This window comes from Papaver somniferum, chromosome 8 (genome assembly GCF_003573695.1).
Source record: "Papaver somniferum cultivar HN1 chromosome 8, ASM357369v1, whole genome shotgun sequence".
In the NCBI taxonomy this organism is placed as follows: domain Eukaryota; kingdom Viridiplantae; phylum Streptophyta; class Magnoliopsida; order Ranunculales; family Papaveraceae; genus Papaver; species Papaver somniferum.
Window position 1 is genome coordinate 169,228,418 of NC_039365.1, and position 18,495 is coordinate 169,246,912.

General features: G+C 36.3%; 1 protein-coding gene across 1 annotated transcript; it reads right to left on the bottom strand.

The window, feature by feature from the left end:
• Nucleotides 1-8,650: 8,650 nt before the first annotated feature.
• On the bottom strand, nt 8,651-12,840 carry LOC113303925 (aspartate aminotransferase, cytoplasmic-like). The gene is made up of 12 exons (XM_026553007.1): nt 12,658-12,840; nt 12,349-12,420; nt 12,188-12,249; nt 11,997-12,080; nt 11,420-11,519; nt 11,210-11,330; nt 10,706-10,869; nt 10,399-10,536; nt 10,135-10,256; nt 9,909-10,003; nt 9,289-9,409; nt 8,651-9,162 (listed from the first exon to the last, which is right to left on the bottom strand). The coding sequence occupies exons 1-12, from the start codon at nt 12,709-12,711 to the stop codon at nt 9,078-9,080; spliced, it is 1,218 nt and encodes a 405-aa protein (XP_026408792.1). The 5' UTR covers nt 12,712-12,840; the 3' UTR covers nt 8,651-9,077.
• Nucleotides 12,841-18,495: the final 5,655 nt, after the last annotated feature.

The following is an 18,495-nucleotide window of genomic DNA, read 5'->3' on the forward strand; positions in this document are numbered from 1 at the left end:
GTTTAGTATATCTTATTAATTGAATCCCAATTCCGTTAATTTCGTACTCATCCGTTTTAGCCTGTTTCTACGATGGTACTGTAAATGGTGGTCATCTTGCACAAGATGTTTCTGTGCTTGCAACTTCATTGCTGCACAAACTCATTTGTTTCAAAATATTTTTTTTTGTTCGAAATATCGAATGTCATTTTTTACATGGTTTCCCATTCCAGAAACTCTATCTAATATTTATTTTTTTAAGAAATATCAATTCTGAATATATGATTCCATCTTCGGATCATCTTCTGAAATATCAATACACAGACCCTTCTTTTCATTTCCCACCAAAGATGGTTGTTCTCTTTTTTTATCGGTGCATTCCTCCAACTAATATTATTGTTGTTGTTGGTACACTGTAATTTCCTTGCATCAACAATTTCATTTTCGTCCAAGTTGGTAATCTTGGGTTTTTAAGATCAAAAATGTCATTTTCTTTGGGTATTTATCCGAAGTCAATTTTAAGACCAATTAGTCTTTGTGTTCTTATTAATTTAATATCTTGACGATCAAGCTTTCCAGAAAGTTTATTGCTATTCTAGAAAACAAAGTATGGTCGATTCCTTTTATCGTGTTTTCTTTCTCCTAATCAGGCCAGTCCGTTGATTTTCATGGACTTGGATAAAATTTCAATTTTAATTCCTCGTTAAAGCTAAATTTAGCTTTTCAATCGATTCTCATGGGCATGTTTGTTTTTCCGAATCAAGCCCATCCAATCCATTCTTGTTCAAAAAACAAAAAAAAGTTAAAAAAAAAAATTAAGTAACTACTGTGGAGTTCTGTCGCCTGCATTGTCTATGCACATCATCATCTGGACAATGCTGAATGGTGGAGTTTAAGGCTTCTGCTACAATCAAGGTCCGTTAAGTCAACTTTCATACACCAGTGGTGTTGTGGCATCTCAAATAACTACTCTGATGATGTTCAAGTTATAGAGTGAAGACCGTATAGATGAAGAGAAGAAAATGATAAAGATTCCTTCGCATTCATCTACTTCAACAATAGTTCAAGTTGAACATTTCAATTCTCTCCATGTCCAACTTGAGGGGGGGTGTTGGAATATCTAGCCCTATACAAGATAACCGAGCGAGGTGACCGTGAAGACTGTAGCCGTGCATCTAGTGAAGATAAAGTCAAAGATATTTAGAAGACCAAGTCATTTTAATCTAGCTAGTACATCTGTTTACTCTAGTGAGATTACCTAGTCAAGATACGTTAAGTTTGTTATTATCTTCTAGGTTTTAGGGTTTACTAATAACCTTATCATTCCTATAAATAGGAATTACAATGTAAATGTAGAACATCTCAGTATCTACTGATGATCAATCTAATTTCACCTTAAAGGCTTTCTCAGTGGACGTAGACGTTAGTGCCGAACCACTTTAATCGCTGTCTTCCTCTATCGATCTATAATTTCCACTCTCTTATCATAAATCTAATACGAACACATTGGTAACTCCACCAACGAGGTAACATAATAATCTCTTTAAACCATTTGATGTTACTAGTATTTGTATTTTTGTGGCAGTCATCATCAAGTATCCACAAGGTGACAGTGTGATTCTCTGCGTTCTTTACTATAGCTAGACGGCCATCCAGATAATAAGACTCAAAGGAGTCAAGGAGAATCAAATCAAGGTTTGGTATAACTCTGTACTCCTCGCTGTTGACATCAAATGCCACTAGTATGGGACGCAGATCCTTGTAAATCATCCAATATATAGAACCATTCGCATAAACAGAACTAGATATATCTTTACAGTAATTAGCTGATGGTACTACCTTATCCATCCTTCTCCAAGTAGTGTCGTTACCCAGAGTCAAGATCTCGCACATTTTGTAATACCCACAATACCCTCCGTATTCTTCTTGTTCGTATGATGTGTACTCCCCGTACCCTTCAAATTTCTGAAGTTCCCATCCAGATATGCTCCACATACATATCACTTTGTATCCCTTGGTAGTAGGATCAAATCCAAATTCATAAGTACGATTTACATCCACTTCCGATAAGTCACACCTGATAATATTGTATAAACAAGCAGCATGATCTTCTCTATCCTAATCGTCAGGATCATCATCTTTTCTTTCTATTTTGTCGATTAAACAAATCATACCGTTAATGGGTTTTTGTATATGATGACAAACCAACAAATCTTTGTCCGATATTGCTTGCATGGTTTTTGTTGCTGTAATTATTTCTTCGTGGTTACTCTCTAATTGAACGCTTCCATTCCGAGGAAAAGACGCCATGAGATTCACGATGAAGAGACGTGGACTCTTTGATATGGCTTTACAGATCAAAAAATAGGGACCCTTGTGTTTTTCGCAGTCGCCATGGTTGAATATTTTCATGTTTATCGCGTCGAATAAAGAAGAACAGGTTGTTGGTAACTGGAAATCAATCACCTCTCGAGCCAACCTTCCATCAACTGCTATAATGTCCTGGAATGCTAAACACTTCAACTACGTACTCTGACCACTTGTATTGGTATGACCACAAAAAAGTGGTACTTTTGGGCTCGTGGTGTAAGGATGTCGTTGTAAATTCTATCCAGCATCTCTTCTACTAAGATTTCGACAAATTTCTGTGAAGCAAAGTTGAAAGGAACCATGCTGACGTAATGGTAGATGCTAGATAAGAGAGGCATGAAATCACAATTACGAAACACATCTTTCCTACATGATATGTCATGCAAACTAACAGAGAACAGTTTGTATATCACCGGTTCTTCTTCTTCTGAAATGTCCGTAATAATATTACTTGTTTTATTATCATAATACCAATAATGTATTGATATTAATACTTGAATCTCTATGACAAATTGAGATTCATCAGAAGAACTATCCGCCTTATCCTTCAACACAACTTCGAGAGAAGCCGAAGGTACTGTTTCTCCTGGAGGAGTGACCCATGTAATTATCCAGGGGCGAATCCACAGTGGGGCCACTGGGGTCACTGTCCCCCCCTAAGTTTTCTGGAAAGAAAATTCCCATGTTTTTCCGTAGAGGTATTGTTGTGACCCCATCAGTATTTACGCCAAAACCTGTATCCCTAAGAGATAGTCGTAATTCGTATCCAGAGACTTTCTGCTCCGTCAGTTTTCAGTAAGTGAATCATCTCTTCTATATCCTCTCTTTTTCTTAGATGAAAACAGATCCTTGTCGAACATACTAGCTTGTATTTTTTCTGTTTTTTCCTTCTGTTACAATTTCTGAATAGATCTTAGTGATGATGGAGAGGACTTGCCAACTTTGTAAAATCCTACAAGTACTGTGTTGCTAAGCCTTTTTTCGCCGAATAAGTTGAAAAAAAAGCTTCAGATTTTAGAGCATACCTTATTTCCGTTTGTTTGATGCAAGACGGAAGCCGAGTCTAGGGAAAGAGGTTTCGGTAAGGAAGATAGATCGAATGTCGAGCTCGATCACACCATAAACAGCTGCCATGTTATGTTTAATATGTACAATGGAATACATAAGTTTCTCATATTCTTTGGTTCCGTCACAATGAAATAAAAGTTGCTTAACTTGCAGAAATGCTTTATTCTTTGGTTCCGTCACAATGAAATAAGTTATGAATATTTCTTTCTTGTGTTCCATCTCTATGTGTGCATCAACTCTAGCCGAGTTTGGTAGATTGTAGCGAGGTTAATGAAGCTTTATTCGTGGTTTTCAGGCAAAGATGGTTAGGTACTTCCAGAGAAAAGATAAAGATAACAATGAATCACCATTACCATGTGTTTCAAACCTGCCTACTGTAAGACAAAAACATGTAACTCCTGTTGAGAGTTCAACTGCCCAGAATATAGCACCACCCGTTTCAACTATACAAAATGATTGCTCAGTTGAAAACGATGTGAATTAGAACTTATTGGCATCTAGTTTACTTCAACGTTGATGGGATTTTTTTGGCCTATAATTTTAATCATCTTCATCAAATATAAAATGTGCCCCCACTGAAGTTTTGTTCTGGATCCGCCACTGTAATTATCCAATCACAATACGTCGACATAATAATGGCCTGATCAGTTTTCGTTTATCTGGAAGCCGTTGCTGTGAAAAGTAATAAACAGAAGGATGAGACCACCAGTGTATATATAGAGAGAAAAGGAATCCAATTCTAGTTGGACTTAGATCATATTATGGGAATCCCTCGCTTTAACATCCAAGCTAAAAAAAAAAAATTATTCCACAATTCTGCTTTGGCCACGGTCAAATCCACCATTGACGGGAGTTGATGTTTTCTGGAAAATCTCAACTTGGTCCTATCTTAGATGGTCTCAAGTTTGGTCCTTGTTTATTAAAAAATATTAAGATATATAAAATACCAATTTTTTTTAAATCTTTACTTCGAATCATTGGTTGAACCATCAAATATTATATATTCGGAATGGTGTCGACGAGATATACAATGAGTACTCTTATAGCATGTTTCGAAATTTTAGTTTTTTTCTGGAATAATAGTAGTTTATATCCAGTAATGAATACTATTTTAGAACATGATAGTTCATTCTAATTCTAGTCGTTTATTTCGTAGAATGAACTCGTATATGATATGTGTTCATATTGTAGAAATGGTAATTCATTTTGTAAAATGAACTCGTAATGATAGTTTATGCAGGACCTCTTCGAGTCGTTCCCCTGCGCGTCCCGTCTTTAAGCCTTGTATTTCTTTCCGCATCTTTTCCATTTGCTCCATTACCAGATCTACCTTGCTGGTACTTCTTGATAATGATTGGGTATAACGAGTCTGATTTGGTTTGTAGTTGAAGTCAGGCTCCTTCGGATCATGCCTGGTGTCCCTCCTTTCTCTTATCGGATTAACCCTTGGAGCACGAAGGATCTTTCTATGGTTTGTTGAGAGCGCATCCTGGGCATTTCTTCCCTTAGTGGGGTGAGTATGGGAACTTTCAATTTGTAAATCCAGAAGATCCTTGAGGTTTCGATATTCCTGAGCCATGGCGTGCATTTCATCTTCGTGATCCTTGTCACGTTGCAACAGACACGCTAATTGAGCAATCATCATCTCTTCATTAAACTCTCTACCTCCTCACGCGGTTTAATATCTGTTGGGTTCTGTTAATTGTCACGTTCGTCTTTTATGATGGGAGCATCAGGATCTACAGGTAGTGGCGTCAGATTAACTATCCCTCCTAAGGGATGGTCCAAGGCAGGATGCATCCCTTTGTTGTGAGCGGTAGGCTGCGTAACATGAGATGGTTCATGCAGAAGCATTTCTTAAAGTGAATGTGCTCCTAATGTCTGCCACGTTCCTTCAATGGATACCCAAACTGTGTTTGATACTCAAAATCTATCTGCTTTCTATAGTAAGAACAATAATGGTGGTAATAGTTTTATTAGAAATGGCAAGAATAAGCACAAAGGTTCATGAAATTTTAAGGATATTGCAACTATGAAGAATAATGATCAAGAAGAGTCTTCTAGCAGTAATAATGGTTTTGTGAGAAGGGATTATTCACAGGTGGAATGTCAGATTTGTAGGAAGAGAGGTCATTATGCAAGTAGATACCATTTTAGATATCATCCTCTAACTGTAGCTGTTAATTCTACTACTTCCGGTAATGTTGTTACCGTGGAAACTATAGAACAACAAGCTGTTTCTACTGTTACTTCTGGAGCTCAAGATTTTGCCGGTTATTCTGCTTATTCTTCCAGTGCCTCCAATCCGCATTGGATTTCTGATTCAGGGGCTACAGCTCACATTACTGGTGATGCTACTCTTCTTCAACAAAGATCATGTGAAAATAGGAAATGGTAAGTCCTTATCTACAGGGTCTAGTGCTAATTCTATCATTCAACCATTTGACACTAAGTTTAAGCTCAACAATATTCTATGAAGCATAATTTATCTGTTGCAAAATTTACACAAGATAATTCTTGTTATTTCAAGTTTTATCCCTATGGCTATGAGATAGAGATTTAACAACAAATATTTTATTGGCTCGGGGAAAAATGCTTAATAATCTGTATTCCATTAGTCATATTGTGGCTAGACATTTTTCTTTTGTTTCTGATTTAGTTTCTTCACAAAATTGGTTAAAAAGACCAAAATCAATAATTCCTCGGTGAAAAAGACATCTAGGTCTTGATACTGTTTAAATGGACAAAAATGTTAAAATAGTCAGGATGTAAACAGTTTCGTCCTACCCATTTTCAAATACTTTTTCTTATTTTTAATTTACATCAGGATGTATCCAGTTTCATCCTCGTTATTTTTTAAATTTAAGCCAGGATGAATCCAGTTTCATCCTTGTTATTTTTTTTTGTCCACTTCACCCGTAATAATTTTTACTCGTCCATTAGAACCATGTTTTAAAAATATTTGGACAAATGATCCATTTTCCGAATTTTATTTTGATACCACAGCACCTATTTGATAGTCTGTATATCATGTCACGTGAATCCGCCTGGTTGCTGAGGAAACTCAAGGATTCCCATCTTAGCAGTTCCACATTTGTCAAGGAGTCCCAAAAGATTCTTGAAAGCATCATGTTGTTTATTCCAAAGTGTAAGAAATCGAAGGTGCGGAATATACATGCATATATTTTCTGTTTGTCCTGGCCTGGGGTCATTGAATAAAAAAAATTGGTCTCATTCTTATAATATTATGTTTCTCTCACAGGATTTGTTAGATCGGTATCTTCTTGACGCATGTCATCCCTTTATTGAGGATGAAGCGAAACAACTGATTCAGCAAAATGTAGAAGTATCAGACGAATTTGGAAATGATATAAAGGTTCTGCAAGAGAAAAGTGGTGGCAAAATACATATCATAGAGAGGTTATTTGCTCTTTTTGGAGACACCGTGCAGGGTAAAACCAGAGTATCTGTGTCTAAATATCGTGCACCGCAGTTAAGGGGCTTTATCTTTTCTACCGTTCCCCCTGCATATATCGAGGCTGTGGAGGAACTCATTAAACTGTCAAGAGATGCAACAGAGACATTTGCTTTACTTCATTCGTCTAACATTTCCGTTGGAGGCTCGCCTCTTGGAACTGTTGCTTATTGGAGGATTTTATTTGAATCATCTCAGCTCAATCTTATGTTGGATCGTATATGCAAAAAGCTTGGTGAAGCACTCGAACTCAGGGTAAGCACTCATCGTAAGCGCTTTTATTTACTGTAATCGCGATTTTGTTAAAATATGATTGTTTTTCACATACTAATGCCTAAAGTTCTTCTGGTCTTTGGTATTTTTCTGTGTTTGTTACAGCAGAAAATTAGCGACGAAAACAAAGATCCTTCAGTACTTATCAATGTATGGGCAATTTGGAATCTGCTGCAGTGTATGATTAGTTCGCTAATGTCAGCTGGGGATAAGGTTCTATTTGACCATGTAGCCATATACAAAACAGTATGTGAATACTAATCTTTTAACTTTCTCTATCAGATTTGAAGTTCTTGTTATTAATTTGCTAGGATTTAAGAATCAAATTCCTTTTAAATGATAGGTGGCGGAAGTTACTTACATATGATAGGTGATGCGTTCACAACTGGTGGTGCCGGTATGAAAGATACGAGTGATACAACAAGCATAAAGATGGATTTCCCCTGGGATAAGCATAACGTTCCCGTTGCAATTAAGTATGACTTCAGCAATCCTGAAATCTGGTTGTTGGATGCTAATGTTTCAAAAGGAGTACTTGCTAAGTCGAAAGATAGGATTGCGGCATGTGAAATAAATGACTTATTAGCGATTTGCATGGAGGTACATTCTTTTATATCGTCCAATAAATAGTGGTAGATGGATACGTCTTCTTTGAGCTAATCAATGCCATACTGCTCTCTGAGTGTAATTCTCAATCGTTTAATTCCTGTTACGAAGTGAAACTGAACCTTTAATTCCTGTTACGAAGAACCGAGTTCTGTTGGGGGTTTCTCATATTTTGGATACTGTCACTGACGCCCTGAGATAAGGGCAATTATTGCTTTTTGGTTTCTGGTTTTATATGAAGTATAATTTTAAAAGTCAGCAGTTTTTAGGCTCCAGTTTTTATATGAAGTATAATAAAATGCCGATTCTCTTATTTCTAAATTGATGACATGATTTTCTCACTCACTTGTTTGCGAGTCTAATCACAAAATGTCACGATTTCATCTAGGCCTTAATAGATTGTAACAACTTCTCAACAAACAGGGAGGTTTGTTTTAATGTATACATCATGTGTGATTGCGATCATTAGATCATAGGTCTAGTAAAAACAAACCAAGCGGACATGATCATGGCTTAAAAAAGCTTCTAATTTCAATGAAATTGAACAAAATTCCAACTTCAACAATTGAATGTAGCTTAGCGTATAAATCCACGGGAAGCATCGAGAAACACCTTACTGAACTAACTAATGGTGCTAGCTTAGCTGCTTTTCGCCGAATGGCCAACATTCTGATGATTATGAAGGTTGCCAACGCTTGGTTGACAAATGTGATCATGAGATAATGTTTGAAGGAACAGCTTTCTAATATGAAAAAGTACACTTCCGTATTTATGAGACCTAGGGCAACTTCGCAACTAGGGAAGATAGTGTTATTTGGGTGTTGCTGTTTATACTTTTTCTGTCAACCAAAACCTTGAAAACAAAGCAAAACTTTGCACTTGAGAGTTGAAATTTTGAATATACTTTCTCAATTTCCCAATTTGGGATCACTATCCTGAATATACTTGGATCTTTTTTTTAAGAATTGGACTCAAAAATATAACAAAGATTTCAACTTCCGGATACACTGAGATTAAAATCTTTCAGTTTATGATCAACCAAAAGTAACCTTTCAGTTTATCTCGAGATATGAGAAAATCTCAACTGCATTCTAGTAGTCCCTCCGTTTCTAAAAAAGAGAAACTTTCACTTTTTCAATTTGGCCTATTTTTAGGCTAAAATGAAAACTGAAAATATCTTTTTTTTTTAGAAACAGAGGGAGTATTATCTAACGTCATGAGATAACAATTTATTGCTGGAAAATTGATAGTAAAATGTAGATTCATGCACCGGTCGGAAAGTGAATGGAAAGTAGTATTATCAGGTTTAGTTGGCTTTGGTCACAGCTGCATGGATAGCATCTGCAAGGTGAGGAACTGTTTTAGAGCTTAGACCTGCCATGCTGATTCTCCTGTTCCAGCAAAATAAAATTTTAGAGTGAGATCTTGAATGACAAGTTAGAGCCCAAATGGCAAGAAAAATTGGGACACCAGAAATCATGATGATTGTGGTAATGTTCAAGAATGATGGGACTTACCCATCTGAAGTCATGTAAACATGGTACTCTTTGGTCATGAATGCAACTTGTTCTGTGTTCAATCCAGTGAAAGTAAACATTCCTATCTGTTTAATAATGTGACTCCAATCGCCAGCTGTTCCTGCAAAAAAAAAAAAGTATGTCATTTTGTCAGTACGCTATATGGTTCAAAACCTTAAGAGAGCCAACATTACTGCCACAGGACAAATGACAAAATACGCAATTGATGCATCATGAGGAATTCATGAAGAAGAAAAACTGTAAACTTCACTTAATTGTGTTTCTAAGATATGATGGTTTTCAATCGAACACAAATTAGCATATAACTCCTTTAGTTACAGAGACACTGTACTGGCCAAATCGCAGTTTTAATTTGGTACTTCAATTGTTTCAGATTATCAGTTTATTTTGTTTTTTCTCATCTGCGATTCTCTATAAGATAACTTTATAATTTTCATAATTTCAAGAAAACAACTCTAATAGCTCAAATATAAGAAGCACTCGACTTCATTGTACTGAAGGGGTACTGACACACATTCATAAACCATGTTCTTGGTGACTAACATAAAATTATCGAGAACATATTCCAACTGGAGAACCAAATATCAGGTCTGGATTACCTTTGGCGGTTAAAGCATCAAAAAGTTGCTGTCTCATAGTAATAATTCGATCAGCCATCGCTTTCAACTCCACAGTCCATTCGTTGTACATATCCCTACATACCGGAAGGCGTTTATATCATGGGAAATGTTGGAACATCTTCTCTTCGGAGGTCACTAAGAAATCTAAGTTTTACGTTTCATAAGTGAAGTTACTACGTGCTGAAGAGTAACATAAGATTAATACCTGTCTTTAAGAATGGTAGCCACGATTGAAGGACCATGAATAGGAGGGTTCGAATACATGGGTCTGATCACAAGTTTGAGTTGGCTCTCTACTCTGCTAGCCACATCAGCTGATTTGCATACCTATTACATTATCAAAATTACACATATTTCCTTATGTTTTAGTCAGAATAACAAGAAACTCAAACACAATGCTTCGTTATTGGCATACTAATTTTCTCTTTCGAATATTTCCAGCAAGCTTATTAAGTTCATAGAACCTTACAATGCTAAGAGCCCCAACACGCTCCCCATACAATCCCATGTTCTTTGCATAACTCTGAGCAGCAAAACATTCACCACCATCTGCTACAAACATGCGAATGGGTTGTGCATCTGCGTCCAAACTTCCACTTGCAAAACCCTTAAAGATGTCAAGTATTCTATGTTAGTAAAAGGAATTATAATGGTACATCCAGTCACTATTTACTATAAAATTAACAATTTCAGCAATGATCCTCCTTTTGATTGTGGGGGGGCTAACAGGCTTAAGAATACTAATTTGGTTGAAATCCAGGTAAACTTGAGTGTACCTGATAAGCACTGTCAAAGAAAGGAAGCAACCCTTGCGATCTCATTAATTGCCTGATTTGCTCCCACTGCTCAAGGGTTGGATCTACACCAGTTGGATTATGAGCACATGCATGAAGAAGCACTATTGCACCTGCTGGGGCAGATTTCAGGTCTTCTAGCAGGCCTGGTATTCACATACAAAGAATCACTCAGATGAGCAGCAGTAACCAATACTAGCAGAAAAGGCTATGATTTAAAGAGATGACATGGAACAGAGAACAAGTCATAAGAATTTCCTGGTAACTTCACATGACATAAACGAGGGGCAATTAGCTAAACATCGAAAAGAAGAAGAAAAACGAACGCCGTAGAAAAGCGAAAGAAAACCATTTTAACCAGACTGAGTAGTATCAAGTCCAATATATTGCATTTAACCATCCATCCTATAAGAGACTAGTCTTTGAATCATATGCAGGTTTGTGAGCATAGTTGGAAATAAAAGGGAGTTGGGAGAGTTTATTAACCTTGAAAATCTAGTCCGCGTGTGTTGGGCTCGTAATAGCGATAATACTCCACGGCTAACCCTGCTATAGAGAACACTTTTGGATGGTTTCCCCATGTTGGACGAGGAATATATATTGTACGCTGAGAAACAAAGACAAGGTAACAGATTAAATTATATATACATATACCAGAAACTTCAAAAAATACAAGCAAAGTACTGAGAATCTTACTTGATGGTAATGTTTTGCCAGGAATTCAGCTCCAACCCTCAATGAACCAGTACCAGATAAGCACTGGACAGTGGTCACCCTGTTTTCTTGAATAGCTGGGCTGTTGAAATGCAGATGAATTTATTTATTATTAGACTATCTAAAGATCATTCAACCTCACACAATACAGAATCTGAGAATCATTTTATCATATGCCCCTTTTTCGTTGCGTAGAATAGACCTTCCGAATACCCCAGAAGGGGATTTTTCTCTACTCTACTCTAAGAAGGGTTACTTCATAGCTCGTCACAACAAAGAATTCTTAATAAGAATCAAGTTTCCTTTTCACGAAAACATAGCATTGTAAAATACCGAAATCACCATCACCGGATATTTTTTTGTCCCAGATCCCAACTGGGGAACATAAAACTAGAATCAACCAGGACAATTGGAAAGGATGGAAACTCAACAAAAACATTTCATGTCCTTAACTTGTTTCTTATACAATCAAACACATCTAAACTTCCACATTGTTAACATACTAGAAATGCCATAGAAATATATAGAGTTCTATCAAGTATCAAGCAATTTCCTTTACCTATCAGCACCAAAAATGAGCTTAGCACTACACTTGTTAAAATCAGCTAATCCAGTGATTGGTAGATATTCTTTGACCCGAGACCTGATTAAAAAACCAAAAAAACATCATATAAACATTAGAAAATTAAATTCATATGAATCGAACAAGAATCGATAAAAGAACAAATTAGATTGAAAGCAAGCCCTTACTGATCATTCACAAGCAATTGTTCAGCTTTCCTCACTACATTCAAAACAAGAGGTTTCCCCTCCTGAAAGCAAGAACAACCCAATTAGCCTAACAATCAGTTTCCATCAGAAGAATGACAAGGAAATCAAAATTGAATATAAAATCAAAACCCAAAACAAACCTCAGTTCTATAAGCACCAACACCCAAATTCAACTTGTTAGGGCTAGTATCCTTGTTGTAAGCAACAGTCACCTGATCATCACCATTTCATACATAAAAGGAAAAATCAGATCAACAAAACTATGGATCAAATGACAAAATCAAATCAATTTACACATAATCTTGATCATACAATCATGGGTTTGATTCTAAATTTTGATTAACACAACAAAAGTATTGATTTTTACAATCAAAGTATTTAGAAATCAGGATTGCAAGAAAAAAGGATGAAAATGAAATAAAAGTGATAAGTATAAAGGAATAGAGTACCCCTAAGATAGGATCTTCAGGACCTTGAGCAATATTTGCAAAGACGGAATCCATGATTGATCAAAATCGAGAATTAATTTCAGCGGTTTTTTGTTTTGTTTTCTTCTCAGTGAGTTTTGGATGTGAAATCTCTGTGCGATTTATGTTGTTCTTTTTTTTTTACTTTTTGGTGTAGCGCCCACGGTTTCTGTTGTCGGGTTAATATATAGACGGACGTGGTTTTGGTTGGCTCCTTTTTAGGTGATTACTTGGGAACCAGAGTAACTGACTAAAGTAAATTTCTGAGTAGTTTTACACGCAAGAAAGAAAAATCCAGAATTTCTCCCGAGTGCAAGATTCCTTTTGGCAGTGACCGTATACAACCCTCTCCTTACGGTAAATAAAGTGTTAATAAACCTTCCTAATGTAGGTGTGCAACACCCACCTATGTTATTGAAAACGGTCCGCGAGTTAAAACCCCAAAGGTGTCACTATCCATAAACAAAAACTCCAAAAAAACAAATTGTTCACAAAAACCCCATCTAATATAATTGGTCTATATTACCCTCTTAGTTTAAATAACCCCAACAAAAACAAAAATCAACCTCACTTTAGTTCTTATTATATTGTTACCACCAACAAGCAACGCCACCTTCTACCATCGCCGCCGCCACCGACCACCACCGCCAACCATCAACGCCACCACCTACGACCGCCGCCGCCACCTCCGACCGTTGCCGCTGCCGCCGACCACCACCGTCGCCGCCACCGACCACCACCGCCACCTCCGACCGTCATCGCCGCCGCCGACCACCACCGCCACCTCCGACCACCGTCGCCGCCACCGACCACCACCGCCACCGCCGCCACCGACCACCACCACTACTGACCAAAATTTAGATGAAACCGATTTTGGTTTCATCATAAATTCGATGAAACCGATTTTGGTTTCATCATAAAATAAGATGAAACCCTAATTGGTTTCATCAGAATTCAACAAGGATCTTATGTTGCAGTTGTCTTGGATACAGCAACATCACAACAACACAGATCCATGCTCTATGCTACAACACATATTATCAACTGCCAGCACCACCATTGTCGACCACCGCCGACCACCACCGACTAAAACCAGCAACATCGCCAACACCCGCCGACGACCACCACCACCACTGACCAAAAATTAGATGAAACCAATTTTGGTTTCATCATAGATACGATGAAACCGATTATGGTTTCATCATAAATAAGATGAAACCATAATTGGTTTCATCAGAATTCATCAGTAGATGCACTTCATTTAAGCTTCATTTCTTCTCTAGTTTACAGCATCATCTGTTGTAACTCAGCTCTACTTTCATCCTCCGTCTATCCACAGCAGCACCATCTGCTTCATTGACCATCTTCTTCTCATCCTTGTAGCCTTAGCCAAGACAGCAACAACACAGCAACACAGATCCATGCTCTATGCTACATCAAAAATCAATATGTTACATATTTAGCTCCTAAATCATCATAACTAAATCTTAAACATGAACATGAATTTGTTCCTTAGACTGGTGCAACATACTCATTCACCAACAAGAACAAACAACCTTCCACCATGTCTTTCAAAAATAAAAATGTTCCTTCTTTACGACCAAAGTCTAGCAATTAACGAGCTAATTGTAACTAAAGGAGACATAAACACAACTCTTTCTTCGTGGAACCACCCTCTCCTAGGTTAACATAATAAGATTATCTTTCTATATTTTTCTTTATTTCGGGATTACTCTAAGTAAGTAACTAGTTATTTCCCATCACTCCATCGTGAGTGTAAATTGTGTACCCATGCCCATGGTGCTTAGCCTATTTGCTTTACTTCATACCAATTCATATGTTACTGACTATACACAAATGATTAAAACAAAAAAAAACAAGTTATACGGATAAAATAGACACCGTACTTGCACTCCAAGCAGTCCTTCAATGAAATTTTAACTGGTTTCGTGTCCAATTGTTTGACAGAAGGTGCAATCACCACTTGGTTCTCCTGCTTCTTAGCAGTCATAGTCCCATTTAGAGAGACTATGCAAGCTTGTGATGGTGCGATGTAATCATTGAGATCATTAATTTGTAAAGTTTGTGAGAATTTTGCCGACATATCTGCAGAAATTGAAGAAATAAACACCAAGTTTCCATGAGAATAGCGGTAAATTGACGATTACTGAATAAGAACCACCTCAAAATTATATGACATGACATACCTAATTTATGTAAACCCACCACCGCCTTACCGTTTGAAAGGATGTGAAGGACAAAACCAACGAGTGAACCAAAACTCCAGTCTTGTCGTTGCAAACGACTATGGAACTAATTATCTCCATCCGTAACGATTATGGAACTAGCAGAATTCAAATCTAACTCATTCTCATGAATCCCTATCTCAACTGCATACAGTAAACTTCCTTGCTCTACCATGATCACAACATCCATTTTTGAATTTTCATACTTATACTCATTTCTATCAACAACTTAAATGTCTATCTCATCTCCATTAACATAACTCATCATCAGTTCACTCCATAACATCTCAAGCCATCACCTTCATCACATTTGTAGCTTCATAATCCCTGTAACTCATCATGGCCTAAACTAATAATCAAAACTATCAACTGCAGTTTCAAGAACATCAATAATTCTATCAATTGATATACTACATCTTAGTAAAATATCTTTCTAGGTCGAAAACCCATTTACCAAACAGCAGCAGCAACTCAATCTTCTAATTTGTTAAGAAACATAACAATCTCTCCCACTATTTCAACTTAAAATCAGATCCCTCTTTTTAACTCATCAGAGATTCAAATTCATCAACATCCTTTTCTCAATCAGATCTTTCTTAATCAAAACCCTCTCCCTAAATTTTGCAGATAGATCAATATCAAAAAGAAGAACCCTAGTTTCTTAATTTAGGGAAGAACATAAACCGTAATTCTCTATGAAATTAAAATTAAACTTCATACTACCATCTCTACTTCAAAATCAGAACAAACCCACTTTAATTCGCACAAACCGTTGAGATTAATAAAAAAGAATCAATCAAAACAGAAACCGTAAATTTGACCTTCGATATATATTTTCTGTGAAGTCTAATTTCGATAATCGATTCAACAACATCACTCTCAATCAAAACAAGATTAAAATACAGAGATACGAATTAAAATGAAGAATTAAAGAGGTTTTGATGCACTAACCCCTTTTAAAAAACACGATCTGGATTTAACCCTCTTTCTCAACTATTACGGAGAAAACCAAGTTTTGAAGACGAAAATTGATGCTGGTGGTGACGTAGATGTTGTTGCTTGTGGTGTCGGAGGTGTTGCTGATGGTATTCGTGGAGATCTATCGGTGCTGCTAGCGGTGATGGTGATGGTGGTGGGGAGAAGGAGATGGGAGAAACAAGAAGAAGAAAAGTTAAAAGGGTTTAAAGTTTCAAAAACTAAATTTGCTTATTATAATTTGACCTGGGGTTTTTGTGCCACTTTTTAATGAAATTGTTTTAATTTATTAAAAATAATATGACTGGATTTTTTGTACCACAAAGTTGGTCACCTAGGTGTTTTATCACTAGTTTTGTATTGAAAAATACCGAAAAAATCATCCGAGGATTTTAAACTATCGAAAAGTGAAAGGTTGTATTTGGTCATTGCTATTGTTTATTATCAAAATCAATGTAATTATCACCGCATTGACTTCTGCTCCAGTATCCAAACACGTTCTTCATAGAAATTTCTTTTTTCCTAAAACAATAATTTAATAGAAGTTGTTCATTTGTTTTAAAAAAAAAAACTTAATCAATTTATTCTTGTGAATAACCGGTTAATGCTTATCAAGCAACTCATATGGACTATCATAATTTATATGGGTTGATACCAGTCCATCGATTCAATGGTCAAGATCGCCAGGATTTTTTTGTCCTATATGAACGGGTATCAGCCCTTATAAATCATGTGAATTTTAAAGAAAAATGTCCATGTGAGGAAATGCATTTAAGAAAATGCCCACGTTTTTTTCATTATTTATTTAATGCCCATGCCATTTGCTTTTCTGTTTGGGTCCATCAAACTAGTAAAATCCCGTGGACTTAGTCATTTTCTCATCTGACGAGATGAGATTTTGGTGGGCACAATTACTAAACTGCCCAATAACATGTATCATCTTTTACCGTTCGTTTGATTAATCGACGGCTCAGATATAGGGAGTCTAAAATGAAAGGGAAAATGTTTGTTGTGATTCAAACAGGTGAATGAGATAAGATAGATGGAGGGCGTATGTCACGTGTCCATTTACCCGACCCACTTATCTTTGCACCACAAACATTCTTTATGGCTTGATGAGTCAATTTCTTGTTCATTCACTCCTCTGTATTCCCCCGTTCTGGTTTTTATAAATAAATGTTTCAAGAAAATAGGCTGGTTTCTTAATTGGGAAAGTCAAATGTTACTTTAATTTTCTGGGATCATTTTTCTTTTAACTTCTTTTGATGACAAGTGTCATGTGGATCATCTCACTTTACTTCTTTTGCTGACATGTGTCATGAGGACCATTTCACTTCACTTCTTTTATTGACAAGTGTCATGATGACCACTTTCAATGATTAGTTCTCTTAACTTCCTTAAATTTCTCTAAAAACAAAATTGGCCTATTAAAAAGGAACGGAGCGAGTATAAGGGATAATGGTGTTTTTCTATATGGACGGCTATCTATAGTTCGGACACATAAAGGATGACCATGATCGAAAAACTAATACTATTAATACAGACGGAGATCTACATTTTGGACTCATACAGACGGAGATCTATATTTTGGACTCATAAAAGACGGTCCATATCTTGCAACTCATATATGGTTCCGATATCTTATGGTATAAAACCAAAATGAATGGTCATATACACTTTCGGGATATAAAGAACGTCCGAGATCGACATATTTTTAAACTTAATTCATTTTATTATTATCGTTATTACGTGAATTAATCTCTTCACATTCAACTCTTAAGCGTTACGATTCTCAACTCCCAGGCGTTACGGATCTTGCTATTAATGTAAAAATCAAATCTGTTTTATGAATGGTAAAAAAAAATCTTTGATGCCCATGGAGGCTATTTTCTAATAAAAAGTTATTTTCCACTCTGCGTCCTGTTATCACGGTTATGCTGATTTTATTTGATTTAGGCTTCCTCTATTTCTCTATCAAAGAGAGTACAGAGATGCAAAGAAAACACGAAATATCTCAGATAAATTAACATCATGTTTGGGTTAGAAGATCCAAAAGGTAAATAGATTGGTTCAAGCTAATGTTAATCAATGTTTTTGATACTTTTGTTGCTCGAGTAGATTTTTACCCAATATGTGATAGTTCTCTTGGATTTGGGTTCTTATTATAGGTTTGCTTTGTAAATTCCGATTAGCATTTTATTTTTTTTGGTTAACTAATTCCATCTATTTTAATGGTCGTGAAATTTAAGCGGCCGATTAATGCTCTCAAATGGTAAGATGATTTGATTACTTTAGATCCAAATTTCTATTCACTTGATTGTTCGATTTAAATCTTCTTTTTTTTTTAAGTAATGCATATTTTTGTTGGTCTTGGAAACGCTACTATGGAAGGAAGTTCGATAACCAATATTACATTTAGCATTTTCGATGATATTCAATGGAACTGCCGATTATTGTTTTCTGTTTAGATTTCTATCTCTTAAATACATAAAGCATGATTTGTTGCAGGTGGCATGGAGGACGGAAGGCGGTCCAGAGCAGCACCCTAGACAAATTTTAATATCTATTCCTAAATTATTGATTGAAGATTACTATATAA

What these genes read in the sequence shown, in the direction of transcription:
- LOC113303925 (XM_026553007.1), bottom strand. Translation starts at nt 12,711, where the DNA reads ATGGATTCCGTCTTTGCAAATATTGCTCAAGGTCCTGAAGATCCTATC. An exon ending in CTGAAGATCCTATCTTAGGG is followed by an intron (nt 12,421 to 12,657) that starts GTACTCTATTCC and finishes GGTGATGATCAG; the next exon opens with GTGACTGTTGCTTACAACAA. An exon ending in ACGCGGACTAGATTTTCAAG is followed by an intron (nt 10,870 to 11,209) that starts GTTAATAAACTC and finishes TGTGAATACCAG; the next exon opens with GCCTGCTAGAAGACCTGAAA.